This window comes from Eriocheir sinensis, chromosome 50 (assembly GCF_024679095.1).
Source record: "Eriocheir sinensis breed Jianghai 21 chromosome 50, ASM2467909v1, whole genome shotgun sequence".
Taxonomy (NCBI): domain Eukaryota; kingdom Metazoa; phylum Arthropoda; class Malacostraca; order Decapoda; family Varunidae; genus Eriocheir; species Eriocheir sinensis.
The window spans coordinates 7,909,769-7,930,000 of NC_066558.1; the positions used below are offsets into that span (position 1 = coordinate 7,909,769).

The 20,232-nt window shown below is 41.2% G+C and overlaps 1 protein-coding gene across 1 annotated transcript in view; it reads left to right on the forward strand.

Moving 5' to 3' along the window:
- The first annotated feature begins 368 nt into the window (after positions 1–368).
- The window catches only part of LOC126982373 (general transcription and DNA repair factor IIH helicase subunit XPD-like), a 53,209-nt gene continuing 33,345 nt past the window's right edge, over positions 369–20,232 (forward strand). The window contains exons 1-9 of the mRNA XM_050834385.1: positions 369–722; positions 2,595–2,694; positions 3,642–3,782; positions 6,871–6,984; positions 12,086–12,319; positions 14,128–14,251; positions 17,409–17,505; positions 17,614–17,738; positions 19,072–19,240. Coding sequence (XP_050690342.1) covers positions 718–722; positions 2,595–2,694; positions 3,642–3,782; positions 6,871–6,984; positions 12,086–12,319; positions 14,128–14,251; positions 17,409–17,505; positions 17,614–17,738; positions 19,072–19,240 — 1,109 coding nt within the window. The 5' untranslated portion in view covers positions 369–717. The remainder of the gene's footprint in view (positions 723–2,594; positions 2,695–3,641; positions 3,783–6,870; positions 6,985–12,085; positions 12,320–14,127; positions 14,252–17,408; positions 17,506–17,613; positions 17,739–19,071; positions 19,241–20,232) is intronic.

Below are 20,232 nucleotides of genomic sequence, written 5' to 3' on the forward strand. Positions count from 1 at the left end.
AAATCTCCATTGTAGAAAAATAAAAACATATGTTGAGTCTACCACGAGTTCTACTGACTAGATTCTGTTCGGTACTTTCCAGATTAAACATAAGTCTTTGTGGAATCTATTAGAAAAATTGTTCAAGCTATACATGCGGGAGGAGATTACCAGGTAGAAAAAAATGCGAGAATGGTGTATGCTTCGGTGCGAGTAAAATATAAATTTGTGCTGTCAAAATAAGTGTTCTTTGGGTTCTTAGCTATATATTTAACCATTAGATAAGATATATTTCGTCTGAGGTGGAAATGTATATCTTAAAAAATGTAGCGGATTGGGGTTCTTTCTAGCATGTTTGAGGCTCGTGTAGCGGAATTATAAAATTAAAGTTGGCAACACTGCCAGGAGGACAACAACACACACCACGCGCCGCACCGCGAAGCCTGCCTAGCCAGCCCCCGCACCCACGGGCCACCTCCACACCCTCAGCCCCAGCACTGCCTGCCAAGCCTATTTTCTGCTGTCCCTCTGAAAGCGTCCAGGAGGAGTGTGGTGTTGGCAGTGGCCGCGGCGGGCAGTGCGAGGTACTCAAGGCAGGGCTCCCGGCGTGGCGGTGTGTCTGCTGCTGCCATGCCGCCCACCAGCTAACGGAGGCACCCGCGTGTGTTCCCCGGTGCAAACAGCCGCGTACACGGCCCCTTGCATAGCCCCGCACACGCACACAAGGGCCCCACCACCATGATGTAAGTGTGGCTGTCTCACTGTCAGTGAGTGGCGGCATTGTCCACACGGGCTGCCTTATTCACTCTGGGCCGTGTTGAGTGACATCATGATCTCGATAAATAATGTGCAGGTCACTGTGCAGGTGCATGACACGCATAGCTAAGTACTGGAAGACATGTTCATTGATACTGTACGTAAGGTAGTGTGGGGCTCTGTGTGGTTAGTAAAAATTTTGGTAAATCTTTATCTGGCCTGTGCAGTTTTTGAGGGTATTTTGTTACTTTAACACCGTCTAGGAGTTGACACTCTAAATAAAATTTAAGGAGCGCGAAACTCGGGGCAGTAATGCGCGAAAGTTGGGATGGTGAGAATTTAGGATTGGGCGCGAAACTCGAGGATTGCGAAACTCAGATAGCGCAAAACTCGGGAGGGTACTGTATATTTGTACTATTGGTAAAGATTCGTATTAGGTCCGTGCCAGTATCTCATAATCTACTTTATGAAACATCAGTATCTCTTCATATATCTTTTCTACAAACCTTCAACAGTCATGGAAACGCTTTGAAAATCCAATTCAAGGACTTTTTTTTTACTCTTGAGAATAGGGGATAATGTTTACAAAAGCGCGCCGCCTCCTCTGCTGGCCGCGGCGACACTGCAGCCGCCAAGAGCCATAAAATAGCTCGCAGAGGGCATATTCAAACTACTCCAACCGAACTTTACGACCTACTAATGGGGGGGGGGCCTCCCCCCCAGGGGCTACGGGGGGCCGCCCCCCCCCCTGCCCCCTCATGTATATGTGACTTATTTCAGCGAGGAGGTATTTCTAACACCACCGCCGTGTAGCACCAGAGGAGGTGACGGGCTTAAACATTATCCATCCATATTTTCGAGTAAAAAGTCCTTGAATTGGATTTCAAAGCGTCTTCCACATAAAGATATATGAAGAGATACTGATGTTTCATAAGGTAGGTAATGAGATACTGGCACGGACCTAAAACGAATCTTAACTGTACTATTTACTTGAAACTCGTGTATGATGACGAAGGCGATATTATACGTGACATACATGCTAATCAACAACCTCAGCTAATTTATAAATATAGACGAACTTTCCCCTTAAATCAATAAAAATTTGTACCTTCGGCGCATACCGCGTAGGAGTAACTTTTTGGCATTTTTTCAGTGAAAAAGTGTGCATTAAATGTCGCAAAATATGGTAAATACATTTGTCATTTTAATAGAAACCACAAGGAGGAAAATATTTCATCAGGTGGGCTGAAAAAGACTACAGTAACTGAAGGATGGGACAGCAGATAAAGGGAGGAGGGCGAAATGGCTATCAGACGCTATTGCAGTTGCTGGGTGTGGTTGGTTCAAAAACTATTCTCGGTCAGTCCCCGTGGATTTCTGACCCTCTGACCTATTGCATTATATCTGAAATCTGTTAAAAGTGGGTCCGTTGTACCAAGGGATTACTATATTAAGAAAACCAATGGCAATGACTCTGGAAATCAAACCTCGTAATGAGCCAGTAGGCTTCCTGTTGCCTGTCTTTCCATAATTGTATTTTTGATAAGCTTTTCAAGTATGGCTTTGAATGTCTAATCAACTACTCTGAAACCTTCATTTTCCTTTGAGTTGTGTACAAAGTTCAAACTAACCCAACCTACCTGCCTTGTTAGGTACACAAAGATTTTAGATTTTTTCTATCAGACTATGCACTGAATGTTTTGCCTTAAGTGCAGCATCATGACTGCCTACTCCAATCAATCAATTATTCACAATTCAAAAAGTATTAATATGAAAAAATAGGTAAATTTCTTGTCACAATTTTGTACTCAACAGGTTAAAATTCCTAGCCATTAGCTAATTCACATTTTCTTCTTTAGTCTGGACGTGGATGGCATGCGGGTGTTCTTCCCGTATGACTTCATCTATCCTGAGCAGTACTCCTACATGCTGGACCTCAAGCGTGCCCTCGATGCCAAGGTGTGTGTGTGTGTGTGTGTGTGTGTGTGTGTGTGTGTGTGTGTGTGTTCTTGCTTACAGCAAAATCCCTCACTTCTGGGCTAGTTTAGCCAAGAGCTGTTTGGATATGCAGATTTTCTGGGTAGGTGTGTTTATTTTGGTCCCAGCAGCAACCAGCAGCTCCTCAGAACCCAGACTGAATCAACTTGAACACAGCATCTTTCAGCCATAGTGGAGTAAGCATTCTATAAGTTGCACACCTTTGCAGTCTGCTAACTTATTTTTTCTGTCTTTTACCTTAACTGACTAACAGCTATTGACATGTATAACTCTGAAATGGATGACTTGTTAAAACAGTCTTGACCCTTTTTGGTCTACACTAGACAATTATGTAAGAGTATGACTTATTAAAGCAACTCTATAACCTATCACATCCCTCTATCCTGCTAATGTAATCTCCCATTTGTCAGTTTCTCCCATCTTTTTGTTGACCCTATCTTTTGAATTCCTATTTATTCTCATTCTTCTGTTACTGCTGCAAAGTGGTCAGAACAATCAAACATTCTGCTCACAAACTTTGGGTCTCGTATATCCCGCTTCAACCTATTATCCACAGCTATGTAATTTATCAAGATCTTCATTCCTTCATGTCAAAGTATACCTGTAGATTAACCTGTGCTGAAAGGTGTTTGACAGGCTCAGACCTGTCATGCCACAAACATCCAACCTGTGACCAATTTGATTTACGACCTGCCTGCTGAAACCGAACCCCATCACAACTCGAGAATTATCTGTATAGGCAAATATGCTCTTCTGCAACTACAGGCAGTGAAATGTCTGTCAGTTTTCATGGTGGATGTGCCCAAGAGTTATGCTAGTTTTCTTGTGTATAATGTGGAACTGTTTTATTAATTTCCTTTAATGATTCCATATTTTACCCACAAGCTTATCACACCTTTGCACCCCAGGGCCACTGCTTACTGGAGATGCCTTCAGGAACTGGGAAGACCATCTCCCTCCTCTCCCTCACAGTCTCCTACCTCCTTGCCTTCCCCCAGACACTCACCAAACTTATCTACTGCACCAGAACCATTCCGGAGATCGAAAAGGTATGTTGTTTTTTATAAGCACTCAGATGTTCTGTAATGTTTTTATGATTTAGAAAAGTGTCAAACGAAAAATGCTCAAGGAAATTGGTGACCTTCCACAGCTTGATGGCTGGAAAACAGACCTGAGAGTCTATTCTTGATCACTTAATGTATTTCCTGCCATATAAGATGCACTGGAGTATAAAACCCAGCTATAATTTGGCAAGATATATTTGGAAAAAAATAAAAAATTCCACAGTTTTCCTGAATTTAATTTATATGCAGTATTACATTTTGCCACCTTACTTACAATTATGACTATGATACAGTATGTTACTTTGTGCCCTTCTCCGTGTTCAAAGTGTTTCACTGTTGGTTGAAGAGTTACAGTGCTCTTACTCTGAGCAGCTGTGACTTTGAAATGGTAAATAAAAGGGTTGGTTCGTAGATTCACTCATTGTGCAGTGTTTCATGGTAAGTGTACAAAATGTTATCAGCTACTGCCACTTTTTTATATAAATTATGGCTATTGCTTCAGCATAAAGCTATTCATTACCTCAACAAAATTACCAAAGATTTATTACTGTTTACTATTTACAGTGATGCCATGTTTTGTCTTTGTGAGGTGTTAGTGCTAAATACAACAACGGCCATCTTGTATCTACAGTACCCTCCCGAGTTTCGTGATCCTTGAGTTTCGCGGTTAGTCCTAAATGCTTACCATCCCGACTTGCGCATTATCACCCCGAGTTTCACGCTGCTTTGACATGTACAGGTCACGTCAACTTACCACTCACGCTATCTTAACCCTTAAACCGCTGCAATTGCTTATATAATCAAGCCTCTCCGATCCTGTGGCGCTGTGATCGCTTATATAATCATGAATTTTCGCGCCGTATGTTTTGAATTTTCCTGGCGCGTTTCCTTTCAAATGTGTTCTCGTGATCGCTGGCAACTTAGTCATACCTTCACCAGAGCCTGAAATTCTACGATAAGGCTCTCATTCGAGTGTTTGTGGAAATGTAGGAGGCGCCTGGAAACTCTCCTGACCCGCCGTGTAGTAATCTACCCTAACATAATAGAAAACGTGGTAGTGGAAGAGAAAATGGAGGTTGTCAAGGCAGACTAGATTACAAATTTTTAATGTTTACGTAAAGCTGAAACTTGGAGGAAGGAATTGTCGTGTAATTCATTATAACTTGGATATAATACATAACAGTAAGCCTCTTTGCACACAGGTGTGTGTGTGTGTGTGTGTGTGTGTGTGTGTGTGTCTTGGTCTATGGTGTAAATCAGATTTTTTTTTACATTATAGTTCATTACCTGATTGAGAGAGAGAGAGAGAGAGAGAGAGAGAGAGAGAGAGAGAGAGAGAGAAGGGCAAGCTGGCAGGAAGATACGACAGGCCTGTAAGTGTGAACACACACACACACACACACACTCCATCCCACCCTTCCTTCACTCATCCAAACACTCCGTGTGTGTGTGTGTGTGTGTGTGTGTGTGTGTGTGTGTGTCCTATACATGTAAGACCAGGATAATGACTGGAGTCGGACACGATCACGCGTGAAATGGACAAGATCGAGATGTCTGTGGTTATTATCATGCAACACACACACACACACACACACACACACACACACACACACACACACCATTTAACACACCATTCAACACACACACACACACACACACACCATTCAACACACACACACACACACACACACATAGGGAGGAGGGTGGGGTGATAAGTTAGGCCTCTCTCTCTCTCTCTCTCTCAATGTGTGTGTATACACGTGCATTGAGAGAGAAAGAGAGAGAGAAGAACACATTGAGCGGAAAAAAACAAACAAATGCAGAGAGAGAGAGAGAGAGAGAGAGAGAGACATTGAGAGGAAAACAAACAAATGCAGAGAGAGAGAGAGAGAGAGAGAAGAACACATTGAGAGGTAAAACAAACAAATGCAGAGAGAGAGAGAGAGAGAACACATTGAGAGGAAAACAAACAAATGCAGAGAGAGAGAGAGAGAGAGAGAGAGAAAACAAACAAATGCAGAGAGAGAGAGAGAGAGAGAGAGAGAAACACATTGAGGGGAAAAACAAACAAATGCAGAGAGAGAGAGTGTGTGTGTGCGTGTGTAAAAACATCTGTATTTTGTTGAACGTTTATCTTTATCGCAGTGTGGCAGTAAGAATTATTATCTGTGGCCCAGCCTGGAGAGAGAGAGAGAGAGAGAGAGAGAGAGAGAGAGAGAGAGAGAGAGAGAGAACACATTGACAGGAAAAACAAACAAACAAATGCAGCTGTTTGGGCCCGGCGCGTGGCCGTCTGCACACGTACACTTGGCCGTCTGGATGGGTGGCCAATTGCACCGGACAAACCTACCCAGCCGTTAAATCGAGGGTCGAGTGTATTTTAGGTTTGCTTTTGAGGTTCTTTGGGTTTTTTTGGGTAAATCCGTCTATATCGGACATTCGCGTTTGTCGGACCAACCTTTCCCCCTAATAGTCCGAGTTAGCAAGGCTCAACAGTACTTCTATTATAACTTATGGGGGGTTCATGACTGCTCTTTGGGACAAAAGAGCTTGTGCTTCATTGAATATTTTGTGTGACTGATATTACTGTAAAAGGCTAGAGTATGTATAGAGTAACTGTAATTATATTGGAATAGTGACACTCAGCTGATCACATGGAGATGTTGCTATTTTGTCAGTTACAACAATGCAAGTCTTTATATACTCTTCATTGATGAGTTGGGCATTTTACCACATTGTGCTTGCTTTTGATGGTAATATGCCACAACTTGCATGAAAATTCACACTTTCACTGTGTTGCAACCGTGCATCCTCCTTCCCCTCCACTCATGGCAGGGATGAGTATGGATAATGTAAGTAATTTTCTGTTCACCTGACACCTAAACTACAGAAAAAAATAGTACATGTGTTTAGAAGATTTCTACTCAATAATAGATTTGTTTACCACTGCCAATATTGCCTTATGTATACCACACAGTGAGACAAAAAGAGGCATGTATTACCAGTTTCATAATTTGACAATTTCAGATCAAAGTTTAAAGCTTTCTGCACTCAAATGCTCTTTCTCACACAGGTTATTGAGGAGCTGCGCAAGCTGAAGGCTTACATAGAGAAGGAGACGGGTGAGCCATCCAACCTTGTTGGTGTCGGGCTGGCTTCCCGCAAGCACCTGTGCATCAACCCTGAGGTGAGAACACTTGGCTGCTGCATTAACCCTTTCATGCACCACGACGTGATTTGTGGCATAACGGAATCGTCTACATGAGCTTTTGACTTGAATTGCATCAAAGACTTAAAAATTCGCCAAAATTGAAGTATCTTTCAGAATCGCAGCAAAATTTTTTGCGTCACAGATCCAAGCTAGACCTATAAAATAAACTAATTGTCAACTCTCGTGCCGTTAGATTTGAAGTGATAATTACCCGTGGTTTAGTTGCCTCTCAGCAGGCAGCCTGTGAGCACGAGTGTTGTCCCTTTAAATTATTTTTTTCAGAGTCGGTAAACTTCGCTATTGATTTGCATTTTTTTAATATTTTTTTTCTTTCATAAGGCAGAATAATCTCTTCCAAAACTAATGTTATGAATACAGCTAACTGATGTCTAGGGGTTGATTTGTGTTGGAAAGATAACTAACTGTGACATAACATAATTATAAGGTTAAGTGAAAGCAAATGGTACAATTTTACTTATTATTAAAACTTAACCTAATAATACAATTAATTGACATCAGAAGATAACATGACAAAATAGGCAATGACAAGAGTAAATGGTTTGGTTCACTGAGGTGATTAATTATAGTTACAATTACCAATGAGGAACTAAGTATGAAAATTATCTTTGAGGAACCAAATAAGAATTGCAATTGTGGAATGAAATATTAGTTCACTGAGGTGTTTTAGTTTAGAGTTAAGAATTACACATAAGGAATACAAATATATATATGTAAGTGAGAATGGATATGTGGATAGATGTGTGTATGTAAGTGTGTGAGTGTGTGTGTCAGACCCCTTGGTGAATCCTAGTTAGCTCACAAGTGAAGAGTCCTTGCGTCCTCGGGAAGTGAGCTGCCTTTGGTTGAGACTGCCGGGGTTAGCTTGTGGAGGTCTATTTATAACCTCGGCGGGAGAGACGAGTCCATGAAGTGTGAGGCTTCGCGATATTCAATTGAATGATGGGTGAAGTCTCGGTGTGGAGTCACGAGTCCTCGAGTGAATGCGCTTGTGCGTGGTAGAGCTTCGATGATTCGTGTGTGTGTTGGTTATTGGTGAAGTGGTGATGTGTGATGGCGCGCTTCGAGGCTCGAGTAGTCGAGGGTACCATAACACCAATGATATATAATAATGCCAGGAAAAAAGAATACTCGTGGGTGAAATCTATATAATTTTCGCCGCAAGGTCAGGCCATTCCGCGAGGCCCCCTTGGGAGCCCCAGATGGATGTCGCAGTGGAGAGAGAAACTTATTAAACTTTTAGTCAAATAACTGGTGGTCCCTTAGATTATATTGAGTTCCATTTCTTTGCTGGCATCCTGCCTGGTCAAACTTTTGTCTCTTGTCTTTCAACATCTATCTTTCCTTCCTGCTGGAAGGATGGCTACATATGAACTGTCTCTAAGAAGGGTCACGCATCTCTCACACTGTGACCAGCACGACATGCCCAAGAGTGAGGCATTTAAATACCACCCTGCAGGGTTATTTAGATTTACATTAGAGGAAAGAAAAACTGCCATTAATTTTAAAACCTCTATGATATATATACAGGTAACTAAATCCAAATAAATGTTTAATTTACGATATTTTATGGGTAGCCACAGATGTCTCACGCAACTGGACTCCACGCCACACAGCTGAGCTCAGTTCTTCCCGCCCACTTGAACAACAATACAGTACCTGGATATCTCGGTTCTGAAACAATGCAAATGGTGGCGGGCTGGGATTGCGTGAAATAACTCCTCTGCAAGACTCATGATGTACAGTTTCTGATATCATATTCACCCCATTATTAATAATGAACAAATGGTTTTTCCAATATGATTTTTATGTAGCTTGATACAATCTTAAGCCACCTGTGACATCAAGATCAAGATCATACAAATGGCGCCTGGGACGGCAGGATAACAGCAAGGCATGGACGATCTTCCACCGATTTAGTTTTGTATAGTAGTTATTAGATCGATTCTATGGTAACATATTATAGGACAGCTACGGACTATGAAGGATTATAAACAATAATAAAGGTAAGTTTGGTTGTTATTGGATAGGAAAAACAGACCCTTAAAAACATCCCAAAGAAAAAAATCATTGAAAATTTGTACATTCAGCGTATAATGGAGGAGGGAAACTTTCAGGCATTTTTATGTGAAAAAATCGCTATCTATCTGTGAAAATTACGGTTTTTTTTTTTCAAAAAAACCTACCACTTGTTTTATATATATATATATATATATATATATATATATATATATATATATATATATATATATATATATATATATATATATATATATATATATATATATATATATATATATATATATATATATATATATATATATATATATATATATATATATATATATATATATATATATATATATATATATATATATATATATATACATGAGCGACTGCTAGCTGGTGTACGTACCGTAGCAGTCTGGTACCGGTACCGACCGTGTTGCCGTATAGCTGGTGGCGTACCCTGATTGTTGAATCTGGTGGCCACTCCTTAAAATATTGCGAAGTGAAAAAAAAAAAAAAATTAAACATTTATTTGGATTTTGGACCCCGTTATTTAAAAAACGTAAACCAAACACGCCAGAATCGTATCGAGGATATATATATATATATATATATATATATATATATATATATATATATATATATATATATATATATATATATATCAATTCTGATGCTGTTGAAAATATTCGATTCATTATTTTCTGTTTGTGTACAATAATTATCAGCTGAGCAGCTGCTTATAGTTATGATCATTCTTATTATCTTGGTATGATATGTTTAAACACCTCAAAATGGAGAACATTTCGTGACTGCCACCAAACAGTGCATCGTTTGCCGACATTTTTTTTTATTTATTTATTTATTTATTTTTTACGTCGTAGCCTATTGCGCCGGTAGGCTTCTTCCCGGTGGATCCTGATGGTGGTCAAGGCTTCTTTCTTGCATTGGCTCATGCTGCCCTCCGAGCTCATCTTTAATCCTAGAATCTAGAGTCCGGGTTGATAGGTGGTCTTCTGGACAGCATGTGGGTAGTATTTTAAACCATGTGGACGCCCTCCTGAACGCGGGCCGTTTGCTATCCCTTCAGCCAACTTTGGTGCTTCCGGGTGCTTCCCCTGTTAGTCTGAACTGAATTAGAGGCCAGGTACTGGTGGTATTAAATTTTTATTGTCATGCTTTTATTTTGTATAAAACAACCCCCCTTTTATATTTTATTTACTTATTTATTTTTTATTATTGTGTGTGTGTGTGTGTGTGTGTGTGTGTGTGTGTGTGTGTGTGTGTGTGTGTGTGTGTGTATGCCCACATAACTCATGGCTGTGGTAAGCTGAGTGGCCCTGCCAAGAGTGGCTTAGAGTGGGGATAGTGTGTGTGTGTGTGGGCTTGCTTGGAGGAACCGGCAGGAGTGGAGGCGGCGGTGAGTGAAGCAATGCGCCCAATGTTGCATTCACCCTGTTAGTTAGTTAGGGTACCACAGTTCTATTGATTTTTGAACTTTGGCAATGGTGCCTATGATTCTCAACAATCCTATCCCCCGTGTCACTTTGGGAATGGATACTGCACTAGATTTTGCACCATTTTGCCAGCTGCCTGTGGCCCTTGGTCAGCAGATGATAATGTCTGCAAGTGTAGGGGAGTTCCATTTTTCTCTGTGAAGGGGAAAAGGAGAGAGGATCACCTAGGGATTGTTAGTTTACTGCCCCTGTTCACTGATGGCTTTTCTCATCATCATCATCATTTCATCGATACCTGCTCCTAGGAGCTCCCACCAGGGGATGGCTACGGCAGAAGAGCTTCCAACTTTCTCTATCCAGACACTCCCTCCTTGCCTGCTCAAAGTTTCTCAAAGATCTTTCCCCCCTCTCCCTAACGTACTCTCGCACCCTATCCCTCCATTTCACTGGAGGTCGTCCTCTAGCATTCCCTTCCTCTATCTCACTCGCATACACCCCTCTGGTCATCTTACTCTCCTCCATTCGCTCCATGTGGCCAAACCACTTTAAAGTCTGTCGCTTCACTTCTTCCACCACTCCACACTTCTTCCCTTCACCCCTGTGACACATTCCAAAATGCTCGTACACACTTTCATTACTCATTCCATCCATTCTACTCACACCACAAGCACTCCTCAAATAACTCATTTCCACTGCCTGCACTCTAGACCTCTGACTTTCATTCCAGGACCACGTTTCACTTGCATATGTGAGGGTTGGTACTATTATTGTATTTCTCAAATCCCTCTTTACCTCTATGCTCACACTTCTGCCATTCATGATTTGTCCCAAAGACCCTACTACCCTTCTTCCTTGCAATGCCCATTCTTTTATATCTCCCTCCATACCACCATGCTTACACATAACTGATCCAAGGTACTTAACCCCTTCGCGCCGGATGTTCAAAAGCCCGCCCTCTTGTAAGCCTCTGTATATTATGCTGCTAATTTTCAGTCACAGTCATGTCATGTCGGCAAGGGGAAGGGTGGTGATGGCACCTTGGTGTCTGGGAGAGAGAGAGAGAGAGAGAGAGAGAGAGGTAAGACGTGATGGTGTCAGCGCCTCGGTGTCTGAGAGAGAGAGACAATGAGACTTCTAATTTTAGACACAAGGCGGGAAGAATTTTGTGATTGGTGGGAACAAGGATGGAAATATGACGCCTCGTAGGCGTCGCCATTATATATCTTCTGGGACGCCCACGCGCGCCGTCGTGCGCGCCATCGTGAGGTTAAACTCATTGACCTCCTCCATTTCTTCACCATTCAGAATTATTTTGCATTCTTTTTCACATTCAATTCCCACTGCATATGGGCATACAAAATCTACAACCTCACTTCTACTTTGCTCACAAACCATCACTTTACTTTTGTTGACATTTGCTTTTGGCTTTTCTCCTACTTATTTTGCTGTTTCCTTTTATATCGTAGTTAGTTTGTCATTTTCTGACACAATAAACTGTACTTACCACTAAAACACACTTTTTACTGTTAGTTGAACAATAACACATGTAATGTCTGTGTGACAGCTCTCAGTGAACTGCCTTCCTTCCACAGGTGAACAAAGCACGAGACTCCAAGCTGATAGACAGTGGTTGCCATGCCCTCACTGCCTCCTACGTGCGGTCCAGGGCACAGCGGGATGACACAATACCCCAGTGTGAATATTTTGAAAAATTTGACCTCCATGGGCGCGAGTTCCCCCTACCAGCTGGCTGCTATAACATGGATGATCTACGGGAGTTTGGTCACCAGAAAGGGTGGTGTCCTTACTTCTTGGCCCGGCATGCTGTAAGTGAATGCTGTTTTTTAGTATATTAACATTTTCGCGCACGCCCTCCCACTTGATTTTCTTGTCCAAAACACACCTAACTGGCTATCTTGAGCATGTGGTATAAATTTTTTCAAAATTTGCTTATCGAATCTTTTGCTCGGTTCACTTTTATGAAACTACATACATTCCACTGTAAATTGTAAGCTCTTTCATATGGAAAGAAAAAAAATGATGTTTGTTTTATATTTTACGGAGATATTGTGAGTTGAAGTGACGCGAACTGATTTCTGAAATAAAAAAACTCACATTTTCACATAGAAGGAGTAAAAATATAACAAATTGTGTTCTATAACAAAAGAAACGGACATTTATGAGCTAATTAGTGTAACAAATGGAATTTTGATACACCAATTGTAACGGTCATAAATTTAAAAAAACTTTTTTTTTTCAAAAATGTTCACTTTTTTCCACTTATCTCCATAACTTATATTTATTTTTATTTTTATGGTTTCATCTTAACCCCTTCACTCCGGCGACACTGACGTCAGTGGCCGACGGCGTCACCGTATGGAAAGGGTTAGTCCTCTTCTAAACCTTTTAACCCTCTTCCATTTTCTCTTAATTTTATTCTAAACCTCTTAAGTGGAAATGGAAGAGGATTAAGAGGAATTTAGAGGAGGATTAAGAGGTTTAGAAGAGGATTAATCCTCTTCCATTTCCTATTGGGCCTTTCCATACTGTGACGCCGACATCTGCGTCATGGATGGAAAGGGTTAAAGAACAGATCATTACCTATACAATGGTAGTTTCATATTTCTTATATGACATATAGTTGATGAGTTAAGCTTGAAAGAAAAAAATCTTTGGCAACCCTGCCCCCCACCACACACTAACCTGTCTGCGACTGCTAGAAGAGATTTTCTGTTCGCGTCACCAGTCACCCAGGAAAATTTCCCAGCAAGAAGGGTCTATCAGCTTACCTCAAGCCGACATGCGCTAGCGTGTCTACAGACCAAGTATCACACGTCAATGAGAATTACAGAATTTTTGGTGAATTTTTTTGTCCCAGTGATGCGATAGTCGTGTCAATCAGAAGCCGTGCTTTTTGACCAGATAATTATAGTGACGCGTTTGTTGCATCCACGTGCGCGATAGTGTTAGGTGAAAATTATACATAGACATGATAAGTGACTGACACCTTTTACCCCTGCTAACCCCTAAAACTACATGTTACATGGTTAATGAGTGGCAATCATTACACAAACATATGACTGAGGTGCATCTTGCTCTGACTGTTGTCTTAATAGAATGCTGTGTTGTCTTGATGTGTTAACATGTGTACTGTTTGATATAGGAAGAGCATTGTTGTCTCTTTTATTTGATATAATATTTCTTGGTGTTGGAGATGGTGATAGCAGTGCAATGCACAGTTTGACACAAAGTCATTCTAGCAATATCCCATGATTCTGCATATACATTTATTACCAGAGGCATCAATCCACCTCTCCAAGTCACTATTTAGTGTTCATGTCTCACAACCATTGAGTAAGACAGGGAGCACAAGGGGCTTGAAGATTCAGGTCTTTGTCCATCGACACAGCTATTGACATCGCCATATACTCGTGCTGAGTGAGTTCATAACATCTGACTTTTTTTTAGCATGATTTATATTCAATAGCTTTGCTAATTTAGATCATAATTAGTAACCTTTCATTTGATGAATATTTCACATGATGGTCTTTCTTCCTACAAAATTAATTTTGTGCCATACAGCAGTCGACACATTTCCTATATCCATGTTCTCAGGTTGTATTTTTATCCACAGGTAGTTAATGCTAATATTGTGGTGTACAGCTACCATTACCTCCTGGACCCCAAGATTTCTGATATAGTGTCCAAGGAAATGAAGCGTGAGGCGTGTGTGGTGTTTGACGAGGCTCACAACATTGGTGAGTGACTTCTCTTTACCAAGCTTTGATGTACAGTAGGGTGGATCAATTTTGCACTTTTTTCAATTTCCCTATTCTAATAGTGACAGAAACTTGCACATGCATGAGAAAATAGGCTCTCCAAAATCTATGCTTGACTGGTAATCACCTCCTGCCCCCAGCAGAGCGATGAAAATCATATTTTAGTAGTAAAAACATCTTTTACTTTAAATTTTAAAAACATTTCAAAATGCATCAAAATTCTTTGTAATAGCTACGAAGTCGATGAAAGAGAACTCATGTAATCGTTTTTCCAAGCACGTTGTCTTATGTTAATATCTTTTGCCCCCGGCAACAATGTCAAATGTGGAAAAAATAGGTAATTTATGTATTTTTCAGATCAACTCTTTGGCTTGAATAATGCTTTTATATATTTTCCACAGCTTTGTATTGTTGCATAGACATGAGACAATATATACATGTACATGACCTAGACCTAGGCAGTGGCTGAGTGGTTAGCGTGCGGGCGTGGTGAACCTGAGGACCTAGCGTGGACTAGGTTCGAGCCCCACTGAAACATGCTGATTTTTCAAGTCATCACCAAGTGGTGGAAGATTACCCACATGCTGTCTGGATCTTCAATCAACTTAACTTCAGCAACTTTGGTCTAGAGGAACAAATGGGGGGGCGGCGTGGGCCAGGCAAGATTCATATATCAAGGCAGCCATTATAAATGAAATTAGCCTGCACCACCATGAGGCCTCTCAAGAAAGCCTGCCGGTGCTACAGCCAGCACACACACAAAAAAAGTTGATTAGAGATTGTTGCTGAGCTCAGAATCATGGCAAAATTCTAATGATGTACCAGAATGTCACCAGGTCTTGGAACCCAGCACACTTATGATGTACCATGATGTCACCAGCACACTTATGATGTACGGAATGTCACCAGGTCTTTGAACCCAGCACACTTATGATGTACTGGAATGTCACCAGGTCTTTGAACCCAGCACACTTATGATGTACCATGATGTCACCAGGTCTTTGAATCCAGCACACTTATGATGTACTGGAATGTTACCAGGTCTTTGAATCCCGCACACTTATGATGTACTGGAATGTTACCAGGTCTTTGAACCCAGCACACTTATGATGTACTGGAATGTTACCAGGTCTTTGAATCCAGCACACTTATGATGTACTGGAATGTTACCAGGTCTTTGAACCCAGCACACTTATGATGTACTGGAATGTCACCAGGTCTTTGAACCCAGCACACTTATGATGTACTGGAATGTCACCAGGTCTTTGAACCCAGCACACTTATGATGTACTGGAATGTCACCAGGTCTTTGAACCCAGCACACTTATGATGTACCATGATGTCACCAGGTCTTTGAACCCAGCACACTTATGATGTACCATGATGTCACCAGGTCTTTGAATCCAGCACACTTATGATGTACCATGATGTCACCAGGTCTTTGAACCCAGCACACTTATGATGTACTGGAATGTCACCAGGTCTTTGAACCCAGCACACTTACGATGTACCAGAATGTCACCCTGCCTCTATGGGTTAAGGTGTAATTATGTGAGGGTTGTTCCTGCCTACATCCAAAATGCTACACATCCTGACATTAAACTCCATCTGCCAACTCCCCTCTCAGTCATACCGTCTATCAAGTTTGTCCTGCAGAACACAAGCATCATGATCTGCTTGAATTAGCCTTCCTATACATCATCCCCAAACTTACTAACACCACTGCTTATTACCAAGTCCATATTATTCATAGAAATGGTAAATGGCAGATAAGCAGATACTGGTTAACTTTTTCATGAGGGATTTGGACAGCTGAGTGGTGAGCTAGAGTAGAAAGTCTTGTGGTGTAATGCCACAAGATAGAGGTAAGAACAGTTAGCATGAAAATAGCAATTGAAGATAAAGTTATAAACAGATGCTGGTTAACTTGCATAAGGGGTTTGGACAGCCGGGGGGGGCGGCGGCTGAACGGTCAGCGTGCGGGTGTGGTGAGCCCGGGGACTTGGCTCGAGTCCCACCAATGCACGCTGACAATTTTCAACCATGGCTGAGTGGCTGAAGATTACCCACATGCTGCCCAGATCTTCAATCAACCCTAACTTCAGCGAGTTTGGCCAAGAGGAGCACCAGGGTCAGCTTGGGCCAAGCAACTATAAATAGAATTTGCCTGCACTATTAATGGGCTGGGGCCATCCAAGAAACCCCTCAAGAAAGCCTACTGGTACCATAGGAAATAAAGTGGGAGGTGCTAGAGTAGAAATTTTTGTGCAGCGAGGGTATAGGAGTGGTGGAGGCATGCAGTTAACAAGTTGAAAAGAGCAGTTACCATGAAAATATGGGTAGAAGATAGAAGAAGATGCAACGTTGGGCCATAATTTCCATCCTTCATGCTCTCTCCCTAGATTTAATTGATGTTTTCCTTGTGGCTTTTATTTGATAGCACTTTTCCATCTTGTCCCAGTTCTCCCCAACCTTGTATTTTCTTTCTTGATCTTTTATGTTGTTTGTGGCTGCTTCATTACCCAGGTGTGACTGTAATTACTTCCTTCTCGTGTGTCAGTGTTGGTGTGTTGATTTGTTGATATATAGTAAAAATAGTGAAATATGAAAGGTGAAAATATGTAAAGTATGAATTGAATTTTAGAATAGCTTTAGAACTTGGCATCATATAGTTTGCATTAACTAACTGGTTAATAAGAAAAATACGAACAAATTGATGAACTGTAAAGTGAGGAAAGCCTTATTTTTTTTTTTACATCGTAGCCTATTGCACTGTTAGGCTTCTTCACTGGTGGTGCCTGATGGTCGCCCCAGCCTGTTGTGGCACAGACGAGTGTTTATAGTGGTGCCATCTTGCATTGGCTCATACTGCCCCCCGGAGCTCATCTTTGAGTCTCTCCTTGGAGAGGTTATCTAGAGGTGGCCTTCAGGGCAGCATGTGGGTAGTCTTAGGCCACTCGGTGGTGACTGAAAAATCCCAGCTGTGTAGCGGCCAGGATTCGAACTGTCGTCCCTCCTGGATCTCCTGAACGCGACGCCAGCACGCTACCACTCAGCCACCGCCTCCCCAAATTTGAAAATATGTCAAAATGTGAAAATGTGTCAACAAGTTTTAACAGGCTCTCTCCATTGACAGATAACATTTGTGTGGACTCAATGAGCATCAACATCAACCGCAGGATCTTAGACAAGGCCAAGACCAGCATCACTCACCTCAACGAACACATACAAAGGCCGGTAAAACTAGAACTCTTGTCTGTAGGGCTCAATGTATCTAATTGGATACATAATAAAACTTTAGGAATGTACAATAATGATAAAACTCATTTTTTGCTGACCAGGGTGAAGGTGTCAGACAGCAACAGATTACAGGAGGAGTACAACAGGCTGGTGGCAGGGCTCAGACAAGCAGCATCCCAGCAGGACCTTGTTGCCAACCCTGTGCTTCCCAAAGACATACTTGAAGGTAAGGAGAAACCCACATGCCATATAAACGAGACAGTGAGAGACAATTTTAAGATTAGATGCAATGGAAATCCAAAATTCTGGCGGGAAGTAAACAGTAATCAGTGAACTGTGGCAGCCACGTAGTCATTAACAACTAGCAATAAAAAGTTCACCAAAATTAAAGTCATTTATGTTTCCATTTCCATAATGTTAATATGTTGTATTTTTTCTTCTTAAAAATTTCTTGCAGACAATGAGGAACTGACTCAACTAGGCTGTGCAGTCTCTTCTGTCAGAGTTTCCCACACTTTGCAATGTAACTTTCTGTTTCAGTAATGAACTAATGTCCTCCTCGATCTCCTGTTTCATGAAAGACCAGAAGATTATGATGGGATGAAAGTCAGGACTGGTGGCAGGCCAGTCCTTGATGCAATCCAAAGCACAATTATCAGACCACTCTTATACTATGATAGATGTCATGTAACCTGCTGCAGAAAATCTTCAGGGAGGGACTCACAGACTTGTCATCATTGCTTGGGTGATGATCTCATGTGTTCATTGGCCCATTCTCAGCTTGTTCCAGTGTGCAGTAAATTGACATAGCATTCCAATTGAAACCCTTATCAATTTTTAAGATATCACCTTATACTGAAAAAGAATATTTCATTACATCTTTATTAATAAATGTGTGTATCAGAATATTAGAAATAAACTTGTACAACATCTGTGACAAAACTAAGTGTAAGTTGAGACTTCACATAAATGAACAACATCCAACAACTGAAGCAGCAAACTTAGGGCTGTGATAGTTGGATTTTCCGTACTCCTGCTACTGCCACCAAGTGCAATACTATAGTCGTCACTTCGTCCTTCATTAACTCATCTAATGAAAGATTTCTTGGTAATTTTTAGTCCAGACTTAGTCGCATGCTTGAGGTGTTTCGTGATGCTACGTACAGCCACAGTGTAAGCATTGCCCAAATTTAAATACCTTCAATAGTCATTCATTGTTCTGTCATAAATCCTAGGATCTATTTCCATTACTTATTGGTAATAAGTGACAATATGGAAGAGTGAATATAGGAATAACTACATTTAGATACTATCATTGCTGATGCAGATTGGTAAAAGAGTAAGAAACAGTAGACTATGTAATGAAAATGACCTGTAGGCTAGCCACAAATTCCCACTTTATTTTTGTCAGCCCTGGCTGCTAGGGTAACAGAACTGAAACAAAAAATAATGTTGGAACAAGTTGAAAAAGGCCAAGGAGGGCATGAGGCCATCATACATGCAATGATGCCAATATTTTAACCCAGCAAGTCAACTCAGTTCAACACCTCATCCAACAGAAAACATTCCGGGCAACATTCGGATGGCAGATTACTTCATTGCCTTCATGCGACGGCTCGTTGACTTCCTCAAGATGCGACTGACTGTCACCCATGCAGTCCAGGAGTCACCCGCCGGCATGCTGAAGGACCTGCGCAACCGTGCCTTCATTGACCGCAAGCCTCTCAGGTGCTTATTTATTCAATTACCAACAATTTTTTTCCTATTCTTCCTAGTTTTGTGTTTTGGGCATTTTTTTTTTTCTGACAGACAGAGACCAATAAGGATCTATCTATTTAGATGGATAGGTAGATGCGTAGAACAGATGGATACATGGGTTGACACATGAACAGAGAGAGAGAGAGAGATTAATTTACCCTCCAATACTGTGACGCGCCCCAGGTCTGAGATTGGCCAATGCCGATGATGCTTATTATTCTGCCCTGTCCCTGATCCTTAAAGCAGGTCTCGTGTGGTCACTCGGTTGAATGCAGATCTTGATTTCATGGCATGAAATTAAATCCTTCCAAGATATCTGTATCATTTAATTGCTGAAGGACCACATCCTGTTATTTTAATTGACAGCCAAGTAATCCACTGTTGTAACTGAAATTACTTGAGGTCATTGGATTCCAATTTCTGGAATCTAAACTTTTTTTCCAGGAAAAGTGTATGGAAGAGTTTTAAATGAGAGGATAAAGAAAATAACTGAGAAAAGTGTAGGCAATGAACAAGGGGGCTTTAGGAAAGGGAGGGGTTGTGTAGACCAGTGTTTCTTAAAGTGTGGTCCGCGGACCCCCAGGGGTCCGTGGAATGTTCCAAGGGGTCCGCAGGATAATTTTTAATATCGATTTCAGTCAAATTTTCGGCCAAAACGTCATAAATTCCTATTTTTGTAGCACCAAATCCTGATGGCTTTTTACAGTGGCTAAGTCACATTGGGATGGAAGTAATTTAATATAATAAAATTATAATAATAAAGGGTCCGCTACATGAGTAATTTTAATAAAAGGGGTCCGCTGCACAAAAAAGTTTAAGAAACACTGGTGTAGACCAAATATTTGCATTCAAAATGTTAGTTGAAAAATACATAGAGAAGGATAGAAAGCTGTTTGCTGTTCATGAACCTGGAGAAGGCATATGACAGGGTTGACAGGAAGGGGTTGTGGGATGTTCTGAGA